Consider the following 26,189-nt stretch of genomic DNA (forward strand, 5'->3'; position numbering starts at 1 on the left):
GATAGAGACACGATATAACGTTTCCAAACTGGCATAAGCTGTGGAGGCAATATCAAACCTTAACTAATTGCATCTTTTCTGAAGAATTAACTGTTGAATGGCCGTCCGCTTTGTATCCATAGATTTACTCACAGTGAGAAGAGGAAAATCAAAACTTTTACTCGCATAAGAGACTGTTACACTGTTCGATATATTACTAAAGCAGAAGTTAAAGTCTGAAAACTGGCCTCTCTTACTCTGAAAGCCTGTCAAGCAATCAAACTCATCTCAATGCATTTAATAAAGAGAAATCTGCAAATTCCAGACAGTTGAAGCATGACAAAAGCGTATTATTCTCAATAAACACTTACGCTTGCAGTGTCTGAAATGAAACCGCAAGATTTGTGGATGCAAAGTTTCTCAAAAGCTGAACAAATGCTGCGTCAGACCAAAGGGCGAGTATTAGAACAGGCTTACAGCGATATTAAGTATGGGAGATGGTCAGAGTTAATCGACAACAAAATGCAGCGACTTACCTCCTGTCTGTGGAACAACATTCACATGCACAAGCACAAATGAGCGTCCGCGCCAAACTGAGCTCCTTCAGGACACTAAACCATGTCATTCATTATTATTCCATCTTTCCCCTGCGTTTCTGAGCTCTTGTGACTTAAAATGAAGGAACCCAGTTTGGACGCATCGAATGTCAAATACTCACACACCACAAAGACAAGAAAAAAATCCCAGGCAACATCACGAGACGGAAACAAAAGCAGAAAATTAGAAGAAGACAACACAGCACGGCTAAGACTGTTGAACATATGAACACATTTAATAGGTTGCGTTTACTTGCAATAATTTTGTTAGTTCGAAATTAGTTTTTTAATATCAATCAAACATGAGGATATTTCATGATAATGCGCTACTGTTGATGGTCTATAGACAAGTCTAAATGATGAATCATAAATGACATGATGGCGTTTAAGGTTTGTTTTATGTGATAAACCCATTGATAAACAATAGAAACCTGGTCAAAACATCTGATGATTTCAGCTCAAACTAAATTAACAGAAAAAAAGACTATGAGCGAACAAACGAGAAGTTATGACAACATCATTACCATGGTGCAGGTTCTAAAGGCATGATAGTAAAGACGTGATACAGAACATTTTATTAGAATAAATCCATTTAAATGTTGGAGGATTTACAAAGCCTTACAATAATTAACTTGAAAACGCTGATGTTTTTTGTAATCGGGTTTAGAAACTGATAGATTTGTCGTTTGATTATATAAAACCTTTCCCCCTGACTATATGTCTCACAATCCATTTCTCTTGTTTATTTTGGTCGTACTCAGCGTACTACGGTTTGTTTAAGTCTAAAAAAGTAAGTTGGCGGTCAGAAGGTTCTTTATTCTGGACCAAATCAAACTGATCCACTTTCTGTTGCTCCGTACTTGCAGGTCAGAGTTCCCAAACATGAGAAATGTGGCTTTATACAAGATTTATTTTGTTACATCATCACGTGAACGCAACATATTAACATAAATACACACATAATCACTCGGAGCAGAAGCGTTACCTTTGGATGCCCTGAAACGTGCTGCTGGCCATGTCCACAATCCCTCCAGTGGGTCGGGCCACCACTCCCACCAGACCTTTCCCAATGCCCTTAAAGAACCCGGCCGCGCCCTCCTTCTTCGCTCCTGAGGATGAAGAGTGATGTTATAAACCACACCCACTGAAGTCACTTTAATGAGTCAAAAGCAGCTGCTCGTCTCCATAGTAACAGACATGTTTAATATCATACTGTGGAGCGTTCCAGGCAAGGCTTGCCTCCAGAAAAGTTACATATTGCACCTTTGAATTGGACTACAACATGTAGGGCGGTCATCAACTAAGGAAATTCCTGGTCGACTAAAGACATGCACATTATTGTCTGAATGATCTGAGTCTTACACAAACTGCACTCACAAAACCACATGCTCTCTGGATTTAATACACAAATGACATGTTTGGTCAACTAAGACATCATCGACCTATGAATTGACAAAATGATTGAAGGCTTTCAGCTAACAAGTGACATTATTAATATGAATAAACAACAATATAAATAAGGGTTTATTTATTTATTTAATTTATAGGACATTGGAATAAAACAAACTTTCTTACCTTCCATGGGTTTGGTGACGATACCTGTAACTCCTCCCACAACACCCTGAGGAAGAACAAATACAAACAAATTCAGCCTTTTCTATAGATTAAAAGAGTACAACATGATAACCAGAGATAATTTCTGACCTTCAGAAATCCTTTTCCTCCTTTGGCCAGACTCTCTCCGAAGTCTTTGGGCGGTCGGTTCATCTCCTCTCGGCGTTTCTGTTGATATTCTTTGTCCATCGTGATCGCAGCCAGACCTTTCCCCACCGAGCCTGTGATTTTAGACACCATCCCTGCAGCGCCACCTGTGGGCAGAGCACAGAAATGGACAGGTTCAAAAACACTAAAGATGAAGTTGTGTGAGAACTCAAGCCAAATATTAAATATGGATGATAATCCATTTGGCATTTAGGAAAGATTTAAGCTACGTACACACCGCGGAAGCCAAATCGCGCCCGACGCAGAATTTGAAAGACAAACGCACCAGATGCGCGTTCTCGACGCGCCGGACTCATGTCCGTAAAATACACTCAGCAGCAGATGTGCGAGTCGTCCTGCACATGCTCAGTGGAGGAGTTGTGTTGTGTTGCTTTTCTCGTTGGACCATGGCTTTGGTTTATTAACTTTACAAAGTCCAAAAGCGGAGGTGATGGGCTCCGGGGCCCGTCTGGGACCCGCATATACTTCAGAGCTGAGCAGAGTTTAGTCTGCTCAGCTTTTAGTTTTTGCTGCATTTTAAGGATTTTTTTTTTATCTTGCGGGGTTTGTTTTGGGTCTTTTTCCGGGTTGTGCGTAGCACGTCATCTCTGATTGGCTGCTGCGGCGCATCTGCTGCAGAAACCTGAACAACTCTGAACATGTCGCGCCGGCTGCTTTGGACGCCTCGGTCGCCTCATACGCGCGCTCAAAGCATCGAGAGCGTACGAAAACGCACCAATCGCGCCGCAAAAACGAAGGAATCGCGCCGCGGGAAACGCACTACGTGCTCGACGCGCGTTTACATGGACTTTGAATGTAAACTGGCCGCTTCGGCCGCCGCGGTGTGGAGGCCCCTATAGACCAACTGAAGACCATTCAATCAATTATCATTTGATAAAGCATCCATTTAGTCTGACAGATAAAATGTGTCCAAAAAATAAAAGGAATATGAAGCACTTCTTACCAACAGTGTGTCCCAGCAGACTGCGCACTCCAATCACAAAACCTTCAGCAAACTCCTCTGGACCCTGAACTGCTCCCTGAGGCACACAACATGAATTTAATAGGGCTGGGGAAAAAAAACAAAAATCACGTTAACACATTCGTCTGAGCTGTGTAAGCTCTCAGGGAGGAGCCTCCTGATAATAGCCTGTCCTGTTAATCTATTTGTTTACACTGTCTACTGTCTTCTTTGTTAGCGCAACAGCCCTGAAATGGGCTTCAAAACACTGCTGTATATCACGGGTAAATTGAACCTTCTGTTTAAAGAGGGATTATATTTCTTTTCCTCAAAAATTGCCTCTTTAACTCCTCTTTCATACCATATCATTTCCAGGTTAGAATCTTCATCTCACTGTCCACAAAGGAGTGGTTTGTGTCTTCTGTGTAGTGGCTGTTTAGTCTGACCTGTACCATTCTTTCCTCACTGCATTGCTGTTTTTGTGTCAGCATCTTGTCCTTAGGATGAACCAACGTTTGTCTTAAAGTGTTGCCCGGCTTGAAGTAAATCGGAATGTCGTGCTGTCTAAAAATGCTATGTAGTTTTTCAGACAATCCAAAAGGGAAACATAAGGGATAGAAACACCATCCCAACACAGAAACTGGTACTGGAACCTGTTACTTCTTTTCAGTGACAGAAAACTCTAGCAACAGGCCTCTTGAGTGTTGTAAAGGGCTCTATAAATAAAGGTTGACTGATTAAAGTACTTTGCGTTACCTGGAAGGGCTCGTAGAAGAAGGCCTCGACCCCCTCGGACAAACCTCGGATCAGTCCAAACGGGTTTCCCAAAACGTCCAGACCCAGGACCAGAACATACATCTGCTTCACGAACTGCAGCACGCGGAGACACACAGCACAGGTTTAATGCCAAAGCTAACCCTAATGCTAAAGCTAATGTGACGCTGAGAGAAACAAACCTGTTCCGTGTAGTGGCTGATGACTTGCCACATGAGTTTTTCTCTGCTGCAAAACTGATACTTCACCTCAAAATACGCCAATCTGAAAAGAGATGAAGATCGAGGTCACCAATTGAAACTTAGGTCGACAATATATCAACTAAACCGCACAGCAAATCAGGAGTGACTCATTTGTCTGAAACCCGTGGAGTTTCCCTCACTTGAATATGATATCGTCAACATCGGTGAGAGTGGCACCGATACTTTTCAGCAGCAGGTTCAAAGACTGCACGGCGGCGTCCTCCTGAGGGCCGTCGTCGCCGCTGGAGCCGAGCGACAGACTCAGGTGCAGCTGTGGAAGAGCAGGACCGACAGCACGAGTCACGACAGGTGTAATTCACGTTTGAAAATGAGAAGAATCGGCGGGACACGGCACCTTGATGGGCGAGATGTGGAAGTGCTCGAAGAAGCTGAGGCCAGTGATGTCGGTGAGCGAAGCCTCCTCCAGTTCGGGCTGCAGTGTCTGGAGGTCTTTCTCGATCAACTTGGACTGAAACGTTCAAAGGGTTCGTTTTTGAGAAGGAAAGACAACATAAAGTAAAATGAAACACAGTAGGACATCTTAGAAGTGATAAAATGTTATGGAATATTTGCCAAGGACGCTCTTGTTTTAACGCTTTTACAAAACGCAGATGCACAGATACTTTGCTCGATCAAATGTTCCTGATAAATCTGCAAAATTATACATTTAAACTGTTGCTAAACGTTACAAAAATCCGAGTTAAGCCTGACTTAAGATGTAAAATGGCTTTCTTTGATAAAAATAAAACAAAACGATCACTTTTTTCTTTTTGAACTTTAACTACATTTAAAGCACAAATCTGATGCATTATTGTTCTCAGCCTTTAAACCTGCTCTTGAGGACCTTTAGTGTGGCATCTCATGTTTTAGAACAAGAAAAAGCAAAAAGGTGTTTACATTAAACTAAATTACATTTGTATCTCTGCTGTTTCCCCTGGGACTACCTGTGTTTTTGCACCATCTACTGGCTGCAGAGGGAATTTCACACAGTTTAGAAAAACGTTTTAGCACATTTCAAGCTGGCCTCTCACTTCCGGGTCACAGAGCGCAGTCGTATAAGTCTGGAGATGATTTCTTGAGTTAAAAACAGCAGAAGATTCTCAGAGCCACGTCACAGCTGTGGAAACGTCAGTTATCGAGGAGATTCAGAACGGGATGTTTCTGAGGCTCGAAGGGACAGGACTTTCAAACCAGGATACATCAAACTGTGAATGAAGCTAAATGTGACTCCAGCTGTGTTTGTGATGAGGGAGTAATGTCAGAACAGGGTTTTTTAATCTGGCTGTTCATGTCACATTAAAGCAACAGTATGTAACTTTCTGGAGGTGGCACGTCGCCGGCATGAAGTTAAAACCACACCTTAGATCATTCTACATGGAAACAGATTCAGGTTTGAGTCAAGTTTACAGCAAGGACTTATGTTTTGTGGGTTTTTCGGTGCAATAAAAACATCTTTTAGGTTTTTTTTTTGCTAAAAAGTTACGTACTGGGGCTTTCCCTTTACTTTATCATTGTTTTGAAAAATAGGGAAATATCTGAGAAGACGTGTCGGTCACATTTGAGAGACTTTTGCAACAAATAAGACAATGAATCGCCCCGTTTCAAACAGAAAGTAGTGAGAGACTGAAAGGACAAACTGACCTTCTGTTTATCAGCCTGAGGATCCACAGCCGGCGTGAACAGAGCCAAGATGGCGTAGAGGAAACCCTGGTCCACTTTGACCGCCATCTCCTGAATTAAAGCCATGAAATATCTACGAGACACACGTGATTTAACAACACAGAACAATCAACGAGAGTGCTTTCCAGAGCTGTCTCACTCACTTGAACTGCATGACGTTGCTGTGCTCGTTAAACCTGGTGATTATTGACACGTCGATAAAAGGCTTTGGTTCTGAGGAGAGGAAAATGTTTGAGATTTACAATAATATGATAAATGGTAAATGTTAAATGCTGATTTTTTTTTTTTTAAATGGCAAATCAACAGCAAACTATTTAGAATCAACAACTGACTGATTGTTTTACAGTGTGGTTTCCAGGACATAGTTCTTATTTGTTTGGGGCCACAGTTCATGATCAAAACTGAGCTCGGCTGTGACGTTGTGATTAAATCAACTGCATTTTAGTTACACCGCTGACCTAGATCTACATTTTTAGGAACTGTATTGTTGCTAGATCTATCCACAAATCTGAGACAGAACTGTACTTTTTGCAGGATTATGGTAAAAATCATAAAACACGTGATTAATTGCACAGCCTAAGGAGGAGGCGTGAGGAGAGCCTGTAAAGGCTCTGCAGACAAATTGTATCAGACATAACCGTGTTTATTGAACATGTTTCACCTGAATCGAGAGCGATGGACTTTGGTGGAGGCACAGGATGGAAGACGATGGGGAAAATGGCTCCAGGAAGCTGGTTATCCACCTGAAAATAGAGTTCAGTCAGTTAAAGAATTCTCGAAACATTTTAAAGATCTTTCCAACTGTTTTTCCTCCAATATATTTCTTTTTTATTTCTCAGCGAAATATTTTTTTATTACATCATCATTTTTACAGTTGTTTTTCCCTTAAATTTCTTGTAAACAAATAGAACAAAACACAAAAGGACCAGAGAGGACAAATCAAAAGAAAAAGACAAGCAGACATCGACTAAACAATATAAACAAATTACAGCATAATTGAATTAAAATTACATTTTCTATACTTCACAAACTGGCCCTTGTGGGTGTGTAAAAGTGACCGTGCTGATTAAACTGACCTGCAGCCAGTGCAGCTGAGCCCTGAGGCTGCGCTGGTGCTGAGACTTCTTAAACTCCACTTGAATCCCAGACAGGAAGTTCCTCCGAATCTGACACTTCACGGGCTGACGCATCAACATGTTTGTTTCGCTCAAGTTCACCTGGAGTTATGGATTATGAATACACACAAAACATCAGGAAACGACAACAAAAATACAAGATAGGTCTGGAGATGATTTCTGGAGTTAAATTTTTTCGATACAATCATTTCATAATCCATTTGTTCTGACAGAGAAGACGTTGAACTTTGTGCCAGTTTTTGTTTAATGTGAATGGAATAGGACTAAATACAGATAAATTAACATTATTAAACAAGGTCAAACCAGGTCAGGTTTGTTAAAGTTGCATTAAAGTTCATCTTGTTGACATGTTAGATACAATCAAACTGTGCAGGCGATTTTGAATATGTAATTTAGTATTTAGTTGTTTTTTTTTAAGTTAAATCTTTAATAAATCGGGCTAAATCACATTTTCACCTCTTTAAACGTATTTATAAGTCCCTGCGACGGTTAAATATGTATATTTAACGTTTTAAGTGTCCATCGTCGCCCTCTGCAGTCTCTGGGCGGAAAACCAGCTTTAAAACATTCACCGACAACTCTCCTGAGAAACCCTGGCTCTTTTTTATATTTGGACACATTAAATGTTTTTGCATGTGATTAAACTGTTTATTACAATAGAGAAAGTACTGGTAAGTCTGTTTTCTGACAATGTATTTTCACAAGGAACCTGAAGGAGGAGCTCTACCGCCAGAGTTACTTAGTTCTGCTTTAAGATTGTAACGTTTGTTTTTGGTAGGAGCTTTAGGTCTCTGTGGAAAATTTAAAGGCATTTAAAGTTTAAATTTTCTATGAAAGGTGATTAAATTAAATAGTTTTAATAATAATAAAGGTGCAGATTGGAAAATTATTTTTCTGTTTTTCCAGTGAAATCTTTAATGTAGAAAGAAAACTGACCAAAAACTGACCTTTCTAATTCTAAATGGTGGATTATGTGAAGCACTTTTTCATCTCATAATATCACATGAAACAGTTGATTTGTGAGTGTCTGAAGCGCGTGACGAGCCGAGCTGTACCTCGATGTTCCCCTCCAGTTTGACCCAGCCCGCATCGGCCTTCGCTCCGAGCTGACTCTGGTACGTCTTCTCCAGCAGGTTTATGTTCTTCTGACTGAACGGTTTCCAGCGGTTCTTTGGCTTCATCTCCCAAACGACGCCAGAGCTAAACACAGAAGAAGAAAGACTCAGAACATTACGTTTAGAGGCAAAAACATTGTACTTGGGCTAATGTAAGAGGTTGATGGAAGGAGAAAACATTTCAAAGGACAGACAAAAAACGAGTCAAAGTGGCTTCTGAAAACATCATTTTGTGTAAAAGTTACTCAAGAGTATGAAAAACATTGCATTATAGTAAGATTTAACATAACGTTTGCTCTGCTTTCGTTCAAGTCCAATGTATTGTTCTTTTATTTGATAAAAAACCCCTCGATACGCCACACTTTTTTGCATTTTTGTTGATGTTCAGACAGATTTCCACTAAATCCCAAAGGTATTTTCCAAACAAAAACATAATTTTAGGCCAATGAACGGCGGATACGCAGACTGAAGTGTCCAATGTTTTTTTTTAATGCTTTTTGTAGGACTTTTAAGATCTATAAAACAGCATCTTTGGGGTCTAAACTTCAAAACGACTTTCTTCATTTCAGCTTCAGTTTAGGAAAAAAGAAAAAATATATTGGTGTTATTTTACCGCACACCTTTGAGACACTAGATCTTGTGCTGCTGGAAATGAAGAGTACTACACTTCATATTGTCCATAAAGTTTACTGCATATAATAGAAAAAACTGACTTGATTTAGAAAAATATCTTGGAGGGTTTGTCACTTTAATGGAACGTGAGCAGACGTAACCACAGTATTTTCTTATTGTATTGAACTTTTCGGTTTGTTTTTTGTGCTTTTCTTTGACTTGTGTTATGTGTAAAAGGGGAAAAAATCCAAAGCTAAAACGATGACTTGTTGGTGCGTTCTGACCTGGGGATCCCGATGTAAGCGATCTCCTGTCGACTGGAGTTGTTGACCAATGACATGCTCAGGTTTTGGAGCGATATTTTCACCTCCTGTTCAAACTGCTCGAGCTCCTCTGCCTGGCGAGCTTTGGTCACGACGGCCACGTCCTCCGTGAAGAGCAGGACGCGCTGGCGACCGTCTAGGAAACTCACCCAGTGGATCTGGGACAGGCTGTCGAACGGGAACTGCCCCACTGCGTCCTGCCGTGAGGACGAGACACAATGTAGAACGTGAGACTACATTGATCTGTCCTTCAAATATGTTTCCTCATAAAAAGCTCTGATAAATGAGTGTCTTCTTCTCGTCCTCACCTTGAGCAGGTCCAGCTCTCCAGAGTGTCCGTCCTGGCTCCACCTCAGGGTGCGAGTATTGGCCGGCTCGTCCCACACAAACCTCTGAGCCTCGCCGGGTTTCAGCTCGTGCTCCGCGGCAGAACCACTGAAACAGAACCTCACATTACTGCCCCGAAACAAACAGAGAACATCACATTACTGCCCCGAAACAAACAGAGAACCTCACATTACTGCCCTGAAACAAACACAGAACATCACATTACTGCCCCGAAACAAACACAGAACCTCACATTACTGCCCCGAAACAAACACAGAACATCACATTACTGCCCTGAAACAAACACAGAACATCACATTACTGCCCCGAAACAAACACAGAACATCACATTACTGCCCCGAAACAAACACAGAACATCACATTACTGCCCCGAAACAAACACAGAACATCACATTACTGCCCTGAAACAAACACAGAACATCACATAACTGCCCTGAAACAAACACAGAACATCACATTACTGCGCCGAGTTTGACAATTCAGAAATCCACGGCTACGTTACTGAGGAATGTCGAGTTCTGAAGGTGAGCTTTGACCCACTTTGTTTAAAACGAGACTAAAACAGCAAGTTTTTTGACTTATTGCACAACTTGTTTTGAGTAAATTGCATGTTATTTAAATGATAAATAAATGAAGACTGTACATTTATGCTTGTTGAATATATTTGTAACCAAATAAAGGTTGAATCAGTGTGAATGAAGGAGTAATTCATCATTTAGATCACAATGGTTGTATTTGTCACCTCTGTCTGTAGCCGATGCGCGCTCGTTGCGTGTGGTTGATGATCAGAGCCGGAGCAGACCCTTCGTAATAATCGCTGAAGGTGATGACGGTGGAGTGGTCCGCGATGGTGATCTCCATGATGATCCCGCCGCACTGGAAACAAAGAGACAAACGACAAGTGAGGCACGTTTAATATAATTCTAGGGTTCAAAATCAAGTTGTATGAATTCATAAGCAATTTTAAAGCTTCTGTATCTGTAAATAAACAGAAAAAGTGTAATGTAATGTGATTTCATGCTGTATCATTTAAATTTCTACTATTGCTTGACAGGTTGCACGACTCATTGAACTAAAATGCAGTCTAGAAAAATATATTTGAAATGCTGCTGAAAATTATACAACTTTTATCCCAGAAAAGCACATTTTTTAAGTTTACAATTTTACTTCCTGGTTGTAATTGATGACATCACACTAGGAAATTACTAGAGCTGGGTGTTGAGTAGTGCCTCATGATAAAATCTACAAGAGTCTACGATGCGATACGTGTCCTGATATACCTCAAAACTGCCGTTAAAAGTTGACTAAAATTACGTGTTGATAAAGTAGAATAAAATACAATGGAATTTCATGTTTACACCGTCCTAATATATGATGAAGTCTTATTTTCAGCTCCTCAGACTCAGCCTTGATGGAGCAGTTGGTAGAAGCGTAAAACTCTGCACTTTATAATTTGTTGTTAAAGTATCATGATGCACATCTCTTTATTGATAAACGTATTGCCAAGAAGTTCATGATATCCCGATATATTGAGTAGAACCCTAGAAATGACCCAGCAACAACTGACAAACATTTTTTATTGGACAAATAAAAATACATCAGAGCAGCTTTATTTTCAGCGGGTCAAAAAGGTAATTTATTTGGTCTAAATTGTGCATAAACTTTGGATGAATGAGTGTCCCTGGTGTGATGTCACTTCATTTTCTACATTTCTTTCCAACTTTTCTCCACAAACAGCTGGTGTAAAGCTATAACTATAACAATAAAAGGTATAAACACACCATATAAAGTTAAAATGAGAGAATCCTGTCTTTAATGAGCTTACAAGGCAGCTACAGTTTAAGAACGACTCGACTCACCACGTCCAGTTTGAGCAGCGTGCCACTGTCCTGTTTGTTGAAGAAGAACGGCCTGGAGGCAGAATCTGACCCAACGACTCGGACGCACAGCTGCCCTGTCGGCTTCTCCGGCCACAGGGGGACGCACTGACAAATCATTATTATTGTGATTAAGATTCTGCGTACTGTATCAGATCGTCCATGCGCTCGACAGATCGACGTGAACTCACCTCGGCTGAAGACATGTAGTGCCAGCGAACGGAGGACGAGCTGATGAGTTCGCCCACTTCCAGCTCGTACGACGTTTTGTTGACCACGGTGAAGAACGGACTCATGCTGACGATCCGGGTCAGGTTGAAACTGCTCATCTGGATTCCAACGCCGACCTGGAAACGCAGAGGGAAACGTCACGTCCGGAAAAATGACTTTTGGAGAGATGAAAATCCTTTAGTTTCATAGTCATGGTCATGGTCAATGGTCCGTGATCAGCTTGTGTTTTTTAATGCCGACGCCAGAAAAGACCTGTGGAGTTTAGACTTTGGAGGTATAATATGACAATGATAATAATTGTGTTGTGTTTGACATCATGAGTTTGTTTTATTTCAATTTAGATTAAAATACATTTAATTCGAATTTACTACAAAAAATAAATACATCTAAAATAAAAATAAATCATCTGTATTTACTTATTCCATATGACTATATATTATGTTTGCATGTATAAATATACTAATGACGAGGTTTTGGGTGACTAATTCCCTTCTTACCAGAAAGTCCATGTTGTTGTCTGGGCAGCGCACGCAGCCGTAACTTCCCACTGTGTCCAGAGAAAAGGGTTCTGACCAGGAGCTCGTGGAGATCCGGAGCTGCAGCTGCAACAGGGAAACAACACTCACTGCTCAGGTTCAATCACAAAGAGTCAATACAGACGAAGGTCAATTTACATTTTACAGTGATATTATCCGGTTTATTATTCTGCTTTTAGGGCAAATATACAGGTTTAGGGCAACCAGTTGACCTGCAACTGACTGACGTTGTTTTTATATTTTACTGTGCACTCTGAGCTTATCAAACATGATTTCTGATGCGGTTTTTAAAACTTCAAATGACAAAAAAAAACTTCACACTTCAAAAGTACCTTTAATCTGATCTTCTGCCTTTCACTACGGCTGTTTTTATTGATAAAAAATACTTAGTTAAAGAACTTTATTGCTATTTTGTAGAATATTTAACAATCCTACATATTATTAAGTTTAAATACACCTTTGTTCCCGTCACCAGACAAGGATTAGCTGTTAAATCATTTAGATTGATTATTGTAGTTATGGAAAAGTCTCAGAAAACCAGTTGTCGCAGCCGTCGGCGATTGCTAATCGTACCTTGCTCTTGCTGAACAGGTTCTTCTTCTTGAACGAGAACAGGATCACGTCCCTGTAGTCGGCGGGGTGCTTGACGCTAACGTCCTCGGCCCGGTACTGCAGCACGCGGGATGTCTTGTTGATGATCCAGTACGGGCTGAAGAGCGACAGCAGCAGGCGGCCGGACGGGCGCGACACGTGAACGCTGACGTCCACGCTCAGCGTCGTGTCCGTGTCGCACACCAGGCCCACACACACGAACTCGGGCAGGTCCGGCTTGATGCGCAGGTGCCCATGCCAGTCCCGGCCCTGGTACTTCTTCACCACCAGCGACATAATCTCACCCGCGATCCGAGCGTTCAGGAGGTCGGAGGTGCTGCCCTCGGGGAGCTCGAAGGAGTCCGCAGAACTCTGTGAGAAGGAAACATACAGTTTGTTATTGAGTTAAGAACAACATTTAATTGAGACTAGATTTGCTTTTATGTTTTAATAATGAGATTCTGTTTATATTTAAAACACGTCCAGGTGATTTGACAAAACAGCCTATAAACTGACCGCCTAACCCTAACTAATACAAGAATTACACGTATTTCAGAAAATCCAGAGTTAGAAGTTTTCATGCAGAATAAAACAGGACATTTTGTTGTTTGTGGAGGAAATTACGTTAGTCTGGCAGGGACAAACATTTTAGGACGTTTTAGAATCACTGCCCGAACACACGTAGTTTCTCTTCAGCGGAGCAGTTTATAAAGCTAATAAACTAGTCAGCCGCAGTTCTCCATACCTCCAGCAGGTAGCGCACGGTGTAGGGCAGCATGTTCCTGAGCGTCGCCACAGGGTGAAGGTGGATGACGTAGGCCGGGTCCCAGTCCTGCTCCCCGTGGTTCGCGATGTGTCGAAGCTCGTCGGGGATCGCCAGCGTGTTCACCATCAGCGGCAGCATCCCACTGTCTCCGCACGGGCACTGGAGCTGCGACGTCACCTGCAGGGGAACAGGTGGAATTACAACAAACATCCACTGTATTGATTATTTTGGGACACTTTGCGAGGAGAATCAGGTTTTTTTTTTAGCCAGCCAGAGCTAGTATTGTGCAAAGAACTCTTATGAATCTAATTAATCAAACAATAGTAATATTTTTTTTCTTCCATGGCGCCCCATCTGGCCTTACCTCTGAACTGCGGTGGACCTCTTCCTTCCAGGACACACAGCTCAGTGAAGGTCCGTACTGAGGCTCCAGGGGCCCAGCCGGACGCACAAACAACTGAGACCTGAAGAGAGAGAACCGGTTGTTTGTACCAAGTCTAGTGGTTTTCAGTCTTGGTTTAGTGTCTTATGTGGCCCTGGTTTAGTCCTAAATCACCTGTTGCCGGATTAAAACTAGTTTAAATGTATTTTTAGCAATTAACTCATGAATTAACTTAATTCATACTTAGACTGAAACAAGTTAATTCTCAAATTCTCAAATGTTCAGGAGTGACATGAGTTCAGAAGAAGACACTTTAGGTTGTGTTTCACCTGTACGCCTCCAGGGGAATGTGGAATTCTTTCTCTGGTTCGGCCTGTCCCAGCGGCTGCAGATCTCTGGAGGCTGGGCAGTACTTCAGGATGGTGAACGGGACCGAGAAATGGTTCCTGAACTGAACGTAACAAAAGAAACGACGTAGATACAGGTTCAGACAGAGGTTCAGAACGAGGCTTAGCCTAATTTTAGACCCGGTTTAGCCAAATTTTGGACCCGGTTAAGTCTCATTTTTCACCTGGTTTACCCAAATTTGTGACACGGTTGAGCCTCATTTTAGACCTGGTTTAGACTCTTTTTAAAGCAGATTTAGCCTCATTTTATACCCAGTTTAATATCATTTTAGACACAGTTTAGACTGATTTCACAGCTGGTTACGTTTCATTTTACACCTGGTTTAGTAAAATTTTTGACCCGGTTTGAACTCATTATAGACCCGGTTTAGCCCTAAACTAAGCTAAATAACATCGTGTTTAGCTCTGGTGGCACTTGGAGAGCCAAATATTTTCTTCGGAGAAAAAACTGCAGTGATACTGTAGCTGTATGACACCTCTCCTCACCTGTAGGGGCGCTCTCACAGTGATGACCTTGTTTCCCTCCGCGGCATCGGTCTGCAGCAGCACGGACACGGCCTCCTGGAGCATCGGGCCGCGGATGTTGTACAAACGCCTCCCGGGTCTGTCCACAGGGAGGTTTGAGATCTCACTGTAGCCCGATGGCACTGCAGGAAAACACCAGAGAAGAAGAATGAATGAATACTGTCTGCATCCTGTTATATGTGCTCTTATTGACCAATAACACTCCCACTCTCCCACTCCCCCATGTTTTCTGTATTTTATGCCCGTTTTGTTTAAAAGCACAGTAAGTATTGTTTTAGCCACAAAATAAACAAAAACAAAAGCCTGTTTTTTTAAAATATATTTTTAAAAGATTTTATTGCACTAAAATCTCCACAACATTAACTCGTACTGTGTCACTGACTGCTTGTTTCCATGGAAAAGTTTCTTAAGCTATATAATTTTCCACAATGTGTCATGAGACTTATCTATCTGCATGGAGAACGTTCTGAATTGTGGTGTTAACTCTCTGTTTCTATGGAATTATGCAGGTGACGTTTCACCTCCAGAAAGTTCGGTACTGTGCCTTTAACATTGGTTTGTTCACAAAACAAAAACAAGGTGCTTTGACACAGACCGATGCTGAGGTTGAAGAGGGAGCTCTCCTGTCGCTGCAGAGTCGACAGCTTTCCTCTGGACAGCGGCTCCAGCGAGGAGTAGTCCAGGTCCATGCTCTGGTCCACGGGCAGCTCGTGGAGTTTGCCCTGCTGCACTCCCTTCACTGGCCTCAGGTTGGCGCTGTGCTGCACGATCAGAGGGATGCCCAGCGCATTTCTGATGGTGAACGGTGGCTTTTCATTCACAGTGTAGTCAAACGTGGACACTGTGCCCTCTGAATATTCCTGGAAAGTGTCAGAAGAGAAAGAACTTCATCTCTGAGTGGAAAATTACCTCCTTATGAGCAGATCCAAGGATTTAAAAAGCACAGAATACATTTTATCTGTCTAAAACTATACTTTATAACTACCCTTAATCTTGCCTTAACATTAACACAGACTTAATTCATAATGAACAAATAGTTTATTAAGCATGATTCAGGCTTAGCAACTACTTCACTAATACTCTAACACTAATTACTAACCCTAACCTTAATTACGTCATTACTAAGCCATGCTTATTAAACTCTATGTTAGTTATAAATTAAGTCTTGTTCACCTTAGCTTTGTGTACCGGTAGTCGTGAGCAACATTTGCATAATGGTGCATTTATAACTGAAGAGGCTCAAAGGCAGCGCAGCAGCGGGGGGCAGTAGAGAGCAAAAAATACTATCGCTAATGAAGCTATAGGCTGGGCAAAGGTCTCCAGCCTTTTTCATCCGGAGAGCTACTTTTTCCCCAACCAAGTCATGCCAAACAACGACCACTTTGCAATGGTGGCACGCAGGCAAATGTTTATTTTTAAAAATATATTTTCTCAAAACTAGGGTAAGATTTAGATTTAGAATTAGGGCTGTGTTCAGGAACAATTCATTTGGTTAAGTTTATGGCTTTGTGGTCTCTGCAGAACTACTTTGTGAACATAAAAATGACGTTGGTAAACGGTACGCAATGAATCAAATGTGAATGATTCAGCCTACGGTGTTTTTTCACAAAACGCAGGGCAACAGCTACTTTAAAACGAAGGAGAGTTTGGACGTGCCCTATCAGACCTGTCCTCACCCAAACCCGGGTCTCGAGCTCGTACCTTGCCGAGGTTTCCGAGGACCTGGAGGCAGCTCTGAGACACAGTGATGTTCATGGTGTCTTTGGAGCAGATGGTCACCGCCATCCGAGGCTCCGGCAGAATCACAAAGTCTTCCCCATGAATCGGGCTCCTGTCCTGCACCGGGTTGTTCTTCATCTGAAACGGGTCAGCAGTGAATGAAGTCTTTGAAAAGTCTTTGAAAATACATTTTTGAGCACCTTAAAAAACCTAAACCCTACACCCTAAACCACATATTTATCTTGTTTTTGTTTTCAAATAAGTTTCAATCTTACAATTAAATTAAATTATTAAAAAAAGGATTTCAAACACACATAAGTTCACATTAGAATTTCTCAATTTCAATGGTGCTTTTAGGGCCAATTGGACATTGAGCTTTTTAAAATACATTATCAACTAATAAAGGCTGAAATATGGAGAGTGAAGGCTTCTACATAGAGAACATTTACAAATAAAATGTATTATTGTTTTTTTTTTTTTTAATTTGCTAATGAAATAGAAGGTCTTTTCATTGTGTTTTAGAGTGTGTTTAGTCCAGATAACAATTACAATGATCAAAATACAACTTTTTAAGAGCATCTTGGCCAAGAGGAAACAAGTATTACAGCTTCACAGAGATAAAAAAGTTAAACACATGATTCTAGTTCCCAGTTGTTTAAGATTTGTGCATAAGATTCTAAGGTCAGCTCCTTCAACTTCAAGTCATTTTTAAAAAAGTTCCATGCCCAAGGAGCAGCAAACTGAGATGCCTTTTTCTAAAACTCAAACATAAGGTGTAAAGTGAGGGGGGATGATGACGCGTGCTTGCCCTTATGACGCGGTCTTGCCCCACCGCCTGTCAGTTTGGAGATTCGAGGAAAGGAGTCTGTACTAAAGCTAAAAACTGCGGGAATCAATAAAAAAACACTCTGGGTACATATGAAGCACAAATAACAATGTAATAAGGTTAAAAGCTCTGAAAAGTCGATTTTGCATGTTATGAGACCTTTAAAGCCCTTTTGTTTTATGAGCACCTATGGTTTATTATTGAGCTCTCAGTTACTCTGGCAGCTGACTTGAGACAGATTGACAAGGATGTGGCTGCTATTCTTCATTAAGTTAGAAACCAGGTGTTTTTGTGAGACTCTGAGGAGCAGAGAAGAGGAGCTTGTAAGCAGGATTGAGGAAATGTGTGAATGAAGCAAACACAACTCCCAACGAAACTCAACACAACTCCAACGGAGTTAAATGCAACTGCAACGGAGCTAAACGTAACTCCCAACAAAGCTAAACACAATTCCAACGAAGCTAAACGTAACTCCCAACGAAGCTAAACGCAACTCCCAACGAAGCTAAACGCAACTCCCAACGAAGCTAAACGTAACTCTCAACGAAGCTAAACGCAACTCCAACGAAGCTAAACGTAACTCCAATGAAGCTAAACGTAAGTCCGACGAAGCTAGCTAAACATAACTCCAAACAATGCTAAACGCAACTCCAACGAAGCTAAACGCAACTCCAATGAAGCTAAACGCAACTCCAACGAAGCTAAACGCAACTCCATTGGAGCTAAACGCAACTCCAACGAAGCTAAAGGCAACTCCATTGGAGCTTAAGGTAACTCCAACGAAGCTAAACGCAACTATATTGAAGCTAAACGCAACTCCAACGGAGCTAAACGCAACTCCAACAAAGCTAAACGCAACTCCAACGAAGCTAAACGCAACTCCAACAAAGCTAAACGCAACTCCAACAAAGCTAAACGCAACTCCAACGAAGCTAAACGCAACTCCAACAAAGCTAAACGCAACTCCAACAAAGCTAAACGCAACTCCAACGAAGCTAAACGCAACTCCAACGAAGCTAAACGCAACTCCAACGAAGCTAAACGCAACTCCAACAAAGCTAAACACAACTGAAGGTGTGTTGTTCATGAGGAACAATGTTATGGTTTGAAATTGAAGCAGCTTTACCTCCAGAGCCAGGTTCCATCTGCGAGCGCCGCTGTCCACTCTCTCGATCAGAGGCTCCCACACTGCATGGACCTCGTTGAAGTAATTCACCTACAAACCAAGGCGTTAGGTTCAGTGTTCAGGGCTGAGTTTGAGCACTCTGTCTTTACTTTTGTGTGTTCAGCATGATACAAACATATGTCATCTTACTTCCAGGGTCATATCGGCGGTCAGATGGAGCAGGGAGGACCAGTTTCGAGCCTGTCCATTGAAGGAAGACTCGGCCAACAGCAGCGGGACGGTTCTGTGTCCCAAACCAGACTCTAGAGTGACTTGCACCACCTGAAAGGCCAAACGTTAGGGTTGAGTTTAGGAGGAAATATGTGGGAACAACTATATGCATCGTTTTATTTCATGTACGCTGAGCACAGGGACAACCAAACAGAAAATATCAATATTAATTTACTCCAGCGCACCTTAATGTATCCACTTATCAAAAGTTAAAATGATTTGATGGGGAAAAAATTGTCTCTAAAAATTGAATGGTTTTGTTGGAGAAGGAATTAACTATCAATTAAAAACATATTATGAAATGTGCTTGGTTTTGGTACCAACTCATTTGTATAAATTTAGTACATACAGTTAAACTTTTATTTTTTCAGTTTTTCATCATTTTTGAGGGTCAATATTTACTGTTGGTACTTTTTTTTGCGTCTTGGTAATTTATTTAAATATTAACAGCACAATTCTCCATGTGGTGCAGAAAAATATCTACAAACTTCAAAGTAACTAATATTTATGTATTGCTGCTCATTAAAAAAATAAACAAGACTTCAGTTCTATTCAGTGTCAGTGGCATAAATACGTTTCTACATTATTTATTGTTTATCATCTATATTTTCTACAGCAAAAGATCTCACTTCAAAAAGCATTCATGTGACAGTTATTACGATAAACAGATTCTGATTTCGGTGCTTTGACCTCACCTTGACCTCTGCTCTGAAGCGCTCCCCTTCATTGGTCCCGTCGCTCTCCATGAAGCTCTCGGTGGCCTCAGTGGCCTGGTCCACGCCCAGAAACCACAGGTTACTGCAGTAGATGTCCATCACCGACCACAGATCCGTGACGTTAGGCAAGCTCTCACGGTTCGACTGATCCTGGGGTTTCCCCAAGGTCATGGCCGAGGTTATGGTCATCACGGTGTTCAGGATGACCGGGGAGATCTGAGCAAAAAGATTTAAAATGTCGGCACAGGCGATATTGACACACAATGATATTCAGACCATGTTTTAATAATGCATTGTGTGATAAAATGTGATCGTAAATGATTGAGGTTCAAGTATTGCATAAATTGTGACTGGACCTTGATATTAACCACAAAAGTGCAGAAACATCACTCCATCCTCTAATTTTTTCAATGTATCTCTAACCTGGTTTAAATGTGTTGTTTGTTACCTTGACGATGACTTCCTCCACGGTCACAGAGCCGCTCAGAGGTTTGTTTGGGTGAGTGTCAGTCTCCAACACCACAGAGCACGGCCGCAGCACCTGGAAGACCAAACCAGCTAAAAATATACACTTTTTATCTATTTTAAGTAATGTTTTTGAAAATGTTACATTAAATTGCGGTAAGTTTTTATATTTCAACTTAAATAAACAATGTTATGGGTACTTAATTTCTGATATTTGCTTCCAATAGGACTGTAACAATTAATCAAATAAATGTGACTAGTTGATTGTAATTGTTTTCTAGACTAAAAAGACTCTTAAACACTCTAAATAAAATATACCTAAATACAGCTGAATTATTAAACAAAAATGTCAAAAAACGAGTTATTTCAGATTTTCCTCAATAATACAATTTATTCTTAAATCTTCTCTGTCTAAAACCCTTTAGTCACCATATTTCAACATTTATTTGGTTGATAATGTATTAAAAATATCAGTGTAAAATATAAATAATAATTTAGATAATTGTGTCTGTTTAGCTGGCTTTGTATGTCACAAAACATAAATATTTGATTGAACTAGAGATCGCTTGTGTGTTGCTTTTCACTGTTGGTCAACACTAGATCTTGACATCATGACATCCCTAAACTGTTACCGTGGTGACAGTGGTGTCCTCCTTGTCCCTGATGAACGGACATGCGAGGACCCGGAGCTCCCTCAGGTTTGCTCTCATGCTCTGGCCTCCCTCGGCCGTGGTCTGAACGGAGCAGTCGCACTGAAACGACACCACCAGAGCCGGAGCGTCCGCTTTCATCAGACTGGCCACAAACACCACCTCCGGGTCCACCACCACCGCACGCAGACGCAGCCTAGGACCTGAGGAGAGAGTGAGGGGACTGTCAATGTTTGAAGAACCCACCGCACGCAGACATTTGTGTGCATGTTTTAGGTTGATGTATTTGTGTGCATGTTTTGGGTTGATGTATTTGTGTGCATGTTTTGGGTTGATGTATTTGTGTGCATGTTTTGGGTTGATGTATTTGTGTGCATGTTTTAGGTTTATGTATTTGTGTGCATGTTTTAGGTTGATGTATATGTGTGCATGTTTTAGGTTGATGTATTTGTGTGCATGTTTTAGGTTGATGTATTTGTGTGCATGTTTCGGGTTTATGTATTCTTGCGCATGTTTTGGGTTTATGTATTTGTGTGCATGTTTTGGGTTTATGTATTCTTGCGCATGTTTTGTGTTTATGTATTTGTGTGCATGTTTTGGGTTTATGTATTTGTGTGCATGTTTTGGGTTGATGTATTTGTGTGCATGTTTTGGGTTGATGTATTTGTGTGCATGTTTTGGGTTGATGTATTTGTGTGCATGTTTCGGGTTTATGTATTTGTTTGCATGTTTTGGGTTTTTGTATTATGTGCATGTTTTGGGTTTATGTATTTGTGTGCATGTTTTGGATTTATGTATTATGTGCATGTTTCGGGTTTATGTATTCTTGCGCATGTTTTGGGTTTATGTATTCGTGTGCATGTTTTAGGTTGATGTATTTGTGTGCATGTTTTAGGTTGATGTATTTGTGTGCATGTTTTAGGTTTATGTATTTGTGTGCATGTTTTAGGTTGATGTATATGTGTGCATGTTTTAGGTTGATGTATTTGTGTGCATGTTTTAGGTTGATGTATTTGTGTGCATGTTTCGGGTTTATGTATTCTTGCGCATGTTTTGGGTTTATGTATTTGTGTGCATGTTTTGGGTTTATGTATTCTTGCGCATGTTTTGTGTTTATGTATTTGTGTGCATGTTTTGGGTTTATGTATTTGTGTGCATGTTTTGGGTTTATGTATTCTTGCACATGTTTTGGGTTTATGTATTCTTGCGCATGTTTTGGGTTTATGTATTTGTGTGCATGTTTTGGGTTTATGTATTTGTGTGCATGTTTTGGGTTTATGTATTTGTGTGCATGTTTTGGGTTTTTGGATTATGTGCATGTTTTGGGTTTATGTATTTGTGTGCATGTTTTGGGTTTTTGGATTATGTGCATGTTTTGGGTTTTTGTATTATGTGCATGTTTTGGGTTTTTGTATTATGTGCATGTTTTGGTTTTTTGTATTATGTGCATGTTTTGGGTTTTTGTATTATGTGCATGTTTTGGGTTTTTGTATTATGTGCATGTTTTGGGTTTTTGTATTATGTGCATGTTTTGGGTTTTTGTATTATGTGCATGTTTTGGGTTTTTGTATTATGTGCATGTTTTGGGTTTTTGTATTATGTGCATGTTTTGGGTTTTTGTATTATGTGCATGTTTTGGGTTTTTGTATTATGTGCATGTTTTGGGTTTTTGTATTATGTGCATGTTTTGGGTTTTTGTATTATGTGCATGTTTTGGGTTTTTGTATTATGTGCATGTTTTGGGTTTTTGTATTATGTGCATGTTTTGGGTTGAACTCCACACAGAAAAGCTCAGTCATCCTTAAACCTGAACCCTTCTCACTGTGAAGCGAGAGTGTATTCTGTTTTGCCTCACCGCTCCTGGGGTCCGTGCTTGCAGGTTCGGCGGTCTGTTTCAGGGGCAGTCGCTCGCTCAGACCCGAGCTCGACGGCCGGTTCTGTCCCTGAGGAAACGCCTGCACAAAGAAATCTGCCACGACCATAAGGAACTCCACGCTGGCACAGAGGCTCAGCTTCTGCAGCACAGCGACCACGTCCTGCTCCTGTTCACTCCTCCGGATGGTCAGGTCTATCATGGGCTCCAGGCTGCCCTCGTCATGCCTGCCCACCATCCTGATGGGGCAACAGCACAGGCACAACACGTTTAAGAGTAACTACTGACCATCATACACAAAGTCAGAAAGTCTGTTTGTTTCGCTTGTTTGATAATGTTATAAACAGTATATCGATCTTGCTTTAAAAGTGCAGCGACTTTTCTGGAGTAATATGCTTGTTTAATGCCATAATGAGGAAAGGAGGAAGGAAAGCAGTAACATCTCCGTTGACACTAGCAGATTCCTTGGCCATATTTTTATTCTTTTCCCCCAGAAGAAAATTACAGCATTTTACCGCGGACAGACTGATGAGAAGTCGATTTCTGTAACTAAAAGGACTAGTAGCGACTCAAGCCTCAGATGACTTTAGCTACGAAAGTATTTCTGCATTTCATTTGGGGAATTAATTAACCATCATCTCATAATGATTCAAAATGTACAAAATGTATTCATTAAGTGCAAGAGATAATAAAATCACAAAACCAAAGTTACACCCGTGATATTCTGGTGTTTCTAACGTTGACGTGACTGAATGAGCCTGTCATATAAAACAGCCTCACATTAGTCAGATTAGAACTTATTTTATCAAGATCATATAATTTTAATTGTCAATATCATGAGTGTATTTCTCACAAACTTGTCCAGAGACGCATTTTGATGACATTAGAAGGTGAAAGTAACTCTGATTTAGGGCTCAATCTACTCAATCTAAACTCTTTAAAAGCACACTCAGACCACGTGAGGCTCGTAATGTATAATCTGGTTAGTTTTTAAGAGATATTTAACGAAAAGGATCAACTCCAAAAGCTACATTTCAGACTCGTCGCCGTTCATTACCGCTTTTTCCCAGAAACCAAAACAATGTAGTGACGTAGTTGAGTTATCGGCCCCCAGGAAAGGACTCACCGTGATGTGACCCTGTCCATGTTTGCACGCATGTCGTCCAGCGTGCAGGAGGTGAGCACCATCTTCAGCTCCATGCTCCTGCTCTTCAGCATCGTCCCCGAGGCTCTGAGCTGGACGAGGGCGAACTGACCCAGGCACCGGGCGCGCTGGTGCTCCAGGACCGAAGGCTGAGGAGGAGAGGGTCCACGTAATGAGAAACAACACCGTATCCTGCTCAAAACTGCTCAGAACAAGATGGAAGTACATGAATATAAGCCATTTTAACCTAGAACTGGGCGACATTTCAAATAAATCAATAGTTTTTGACCTCATATTAAAACAAAACAAGGCTGTCATTGTTACATTCTTGAACATTACCCTTTAACACCTGCATTAAACTCCTCAAGCTTCTCACAGATGATTTGAAGTGTTTGGTTCTCGTTTGTAGCTCTGTTTTTACCCACGTTTGAAAAGAAAGTGTTTACCGGTACACAATACAAACTACAGTAGACCGACCTGATTTGGATCATTATTGTACAGAATCAGTCCAAGAGAATCGATGTTGAAGTTGAACTTGAGCATCTCCATGGATCCCTCTTCATCTTCAGGACCGGGGACAATGGGGTTTTCACCATTTTCTGAACACACATGACAAAATAATCACATTAAGACAGTTATTTCATTGTATTAAGACTTTTTAAATATTCAAATAAGAAATCAACCAAATAAAGGATGACATATGGTAATACAAATATTTTGGTTTAATAATGACCGTCTTAGTTATAAAAATTGTTTAAAAATCTTTATGTATCTGCATTTCTTTTATTCTTATTTTTTTTCTATGAAACACGAAACAGAATAGAACAAGACCAAAATCTAAAATAAAAAGAACTCAAGTAGCACTAAATCACAAAACTAAATAAAATCACAGAACATTTAACTGAAAATACTCATAATTTCTTTGTGATGGGCTTTTTAAAATGTTTTTTTAATATATTTAGTCAATTAGCTGTCCAGATTAGCATTACAGTTCTATATATCATCTCGAAAGTTCAGATTTATATGCCTTGCTAAATATTATGTATGGTTTGTTTTCTCGGTTTGTTTTCTTGGCCCCACTTGCAGTGTCAGACATGAAAATCCTACTCTAATCCTGGTTCAATCCTGGTTCAGTCCTGCCTTAGGTGTGTGTGATATCAGACCTATAGGTGGCGCTCTGAGCTGGATGCTGCTCTCTTGTTTGGGGACACTGCTCTCTGCACTGTCGGCCTCGCCCAGGTTTTCAGTTAGAATCCTCAGCAGCACTTTGAGGTCGGACTGGCTCAGCTCCACCTAAAAACAGAGACAACACTTTCAGAAACGGCTGCAAAAAGAAAATATCATGTCCATTTAACACTAGAGCTAGAGGACGCTGGAGTACACGATCTAATGTGTGACGAAACGGAACAATAGTCTTTCAAACTACATTTAGGACAAAGTCTCTCCTGAACAAACTGTACCTGTGGTGGTGGACGTGTAGGCTGAACCAAAGTAGGAGATTAAGATAAATGTTGTATTAATACAATCATTCCTGTATAATTTCATCACTAATTCACTTTCATTCACATTCAATCCTCTAGTATGTGAGCAGCTCTAGGAAATCAAACTTTTTTTAAAGGTTTTTGATGCCCTTAGGCTTTGTTTGACAGGAAAGGACAGAGAGAAATGGGAGCAGAGAGAGAAGGGAGGGCACGCAATAAATTGTCGGAGTCAGGATCCGAACTCATGACACTGCGGCCAGCTGCACTTTATGAAAAGAAAAGTGAATATAAAAATAAACAGAAAAGAGCACTTCACATTTTTCCTTTTTTTACGATTGACGATTGAAATTACTTAATTTAGCTTCAAGTTTTGAAATTGCGATTAGATTTGTGACACGTTAAAAAAGGTCCAGGGGAGTTAATTATGTTTTATTATTCATTTATTATTCTAATACTTTATTTATCATTATCACATTATCACTATTTTTTAAAGAAACCAATGCATTTTAACAAAATGTTTCTTTGTCAAACCACAACTTGCAAACTCAAAATGAAACATGCCCATTTTAAACATCAAAACAGTCAAAATGTCACATGTTTTGTGTAAACAAGCAAAACAATTCTAGTGCGGTAACAAAATAAATATACCAAAAATGACTCATGGCGATATATTGATAGAGCAGACCCCGATATCGATTCTGTATCACCAAATTGCAGCCCTAATAAAGAATTTTTGTTTTTAGTTCTTGTGATATGACCAGAATAATGACTTAAAAACCAAATACTCATGACTTCCCTGTTCATTTGAGATGAATAACGACAACAAACACACAACAAACACAATCTTTAAAAAAATGCATTGCCTAAAAACAGTTCTAAAACAAAGTTCCCACTTCTAAATCCTTTCAGCATTAATTTAAACTGTCTATTAGTTAGAATCAGTTATTTTAGCTTCCAGACCTTCTGTAAATTATTCCAAATTGAAGGTGCAGAATAGAGAAATGCTACTTTATCATTTTCTGTGTGAACAAACCCTGCATGTACGTGCCCTGCATGTACGTGCCCATGTACGTGCCC

The 26,189-nt window shown here is 40.6% G+C and overlaps 1 protein-coding gene and 1 long non-coding RNA gene across 4 annotated transcripts in view; one reads left to right on the top strand and one right to left on the bottom strand.

Annotated features, from left to right (window-relative positions):
* The window catches only part of LOC140381255 (uncharacterized), a 246,014-nt gene that overhangs the window by 115,876 nt on the left and 103,949 nt on the right, over positions 1-26,189 (top strand). The window lies entirely within an intron of this gene.
* Positions 1-26,189, bottom strand: part of vps13c (vacuolar protein sorting 13 homolog C) — a 94,732-nt gene that overhangs the window by 14,719 nt on the left and 53,824 nt on the right. For all 3 annotated transcript variants that reach the window (XM_072465238.1, XM_072465237.1, XM_072465239.1), the window contains 35 exons: positions 24,795-24,924; positions 24,109-24,230; positions 23,614-23,780; positions 22,470-22,726; positions 20,597-20,817; positions 19,948-20,040; positions 19,479-19,715; positions 18,703-18,834; positions 18,514-18,603; positions 16,544-16,699; positions 15,438-15,702; positions 14,804-14,964; positions 14,240-14,361; positions 13,893-13,992; positions 13,508-13,705; positions 12,745-13,134; positions 12,133-12,237; positions 11,596-11,751; positions 11,387-11,512; positions 10,270-10,403; positions 9,488-9,614; positions 9,141-9,376; positions 8,185-8,329; positions 7,070-7,210; positions 6,655-6,736; positions 6,137-6,206; positions 5,955-6,066; positions 4,669-4,782; positions 4,454-4,584; positions 4,254-4,335; positions 4,054-4,167; positions 3,301-3,376; positions 2,280-2,443; positions 2,151-2,196; positions 1,561-1,684 (listed from right to left, as the gene is read on the bottom strand). In XM_072465238.1, coding sequence (XP_072321339.1) covers positions 1,561-1,684; positions 2,151-2,196; positions 2,280-2,443; positions 3,301-3,376; positions 4,054-4,167; positions 4,254-4,335; positions 4,454-4,584; positions 4,669-4,782; positions 5,955-6,066; positions 6,137-6,206; positions 6,655-6,736; positions 7,070-7,210; positions 8,185-8,329; positions 9,141-9,376; positions 9,488-9,614; positions 10,270-10,403; positions 11,387-11,512; positions 11,596-11,751; positions 12,133-12,237; positions 12,745-13,134; positions 13,508-13,705; positions 13,893-13,992; positions 14,240-14,361; positions 14,804-14,964; positions 15,438-15,702; positions 16,544-16,699; positions 18,514-18,603; positions 18,703-18,834; positions 19,479-19,715; positions 19,948-20,040; positions 20,597-20,817; positions 22,470-22,726; positions 23,614-23,780; positions 24,109-24,230; positions 24,795-24,924 — 5,126 coding nt within the window. The remainder of the gene's footprint in view (positions 1-1,560; positions 1,685-2,150; positions 2,197-2,279; positions 2,444-3,300; positions 3,377-4,053; positions 4,168-4,253; positions 4,336-4,453; positions 4,585-4,668; positions 4,783-5,954; positions 6,067-6,136; positions 6,207-6,654; positions 6,737-7,069; positions 7,211-8,184; positions 8,330-9,140; positions 9,377-9,487; positions 9,615-10,269; positions 10,404-11,386; positions 11,513-11,595; positions 11,752-12,132; positions 12,238-12,744; positions 13,135-13,507; positions 13,706-13,892; positions 13,993-14,239; positions 14,362-14,803; positions 14,965-15,437; positions 15,703-16,543; positions 16,700-18,513; positions 18,604-18,702; positions 18,835-19,478; positions 19,716-19,947; positions 20,041-20,596; positions 20,818-22,469; positions 22,727-23,613; positions 23,781-24,108; positions 24,231-24,794; positions 24,925-26,189) is intronic.

Source organism: Eucyclogobius newberryi, unplaced genomic scaffold (assembly GCF_026437365.1).
Source record: "Eucyclogobius newberryi isolate DKJ021-1_F unplaced genomic scaffold, fEucNew1.0.hap1 SCAF_5, whole genome shotgun sequence".
Taxonomy (NCBI): Eukaryota; Metazoa; Chordata; class Actinopteri; order Gobiiformes; family Gobiidae; genus Eucyclogobius; species Eucyclogobius newberryi.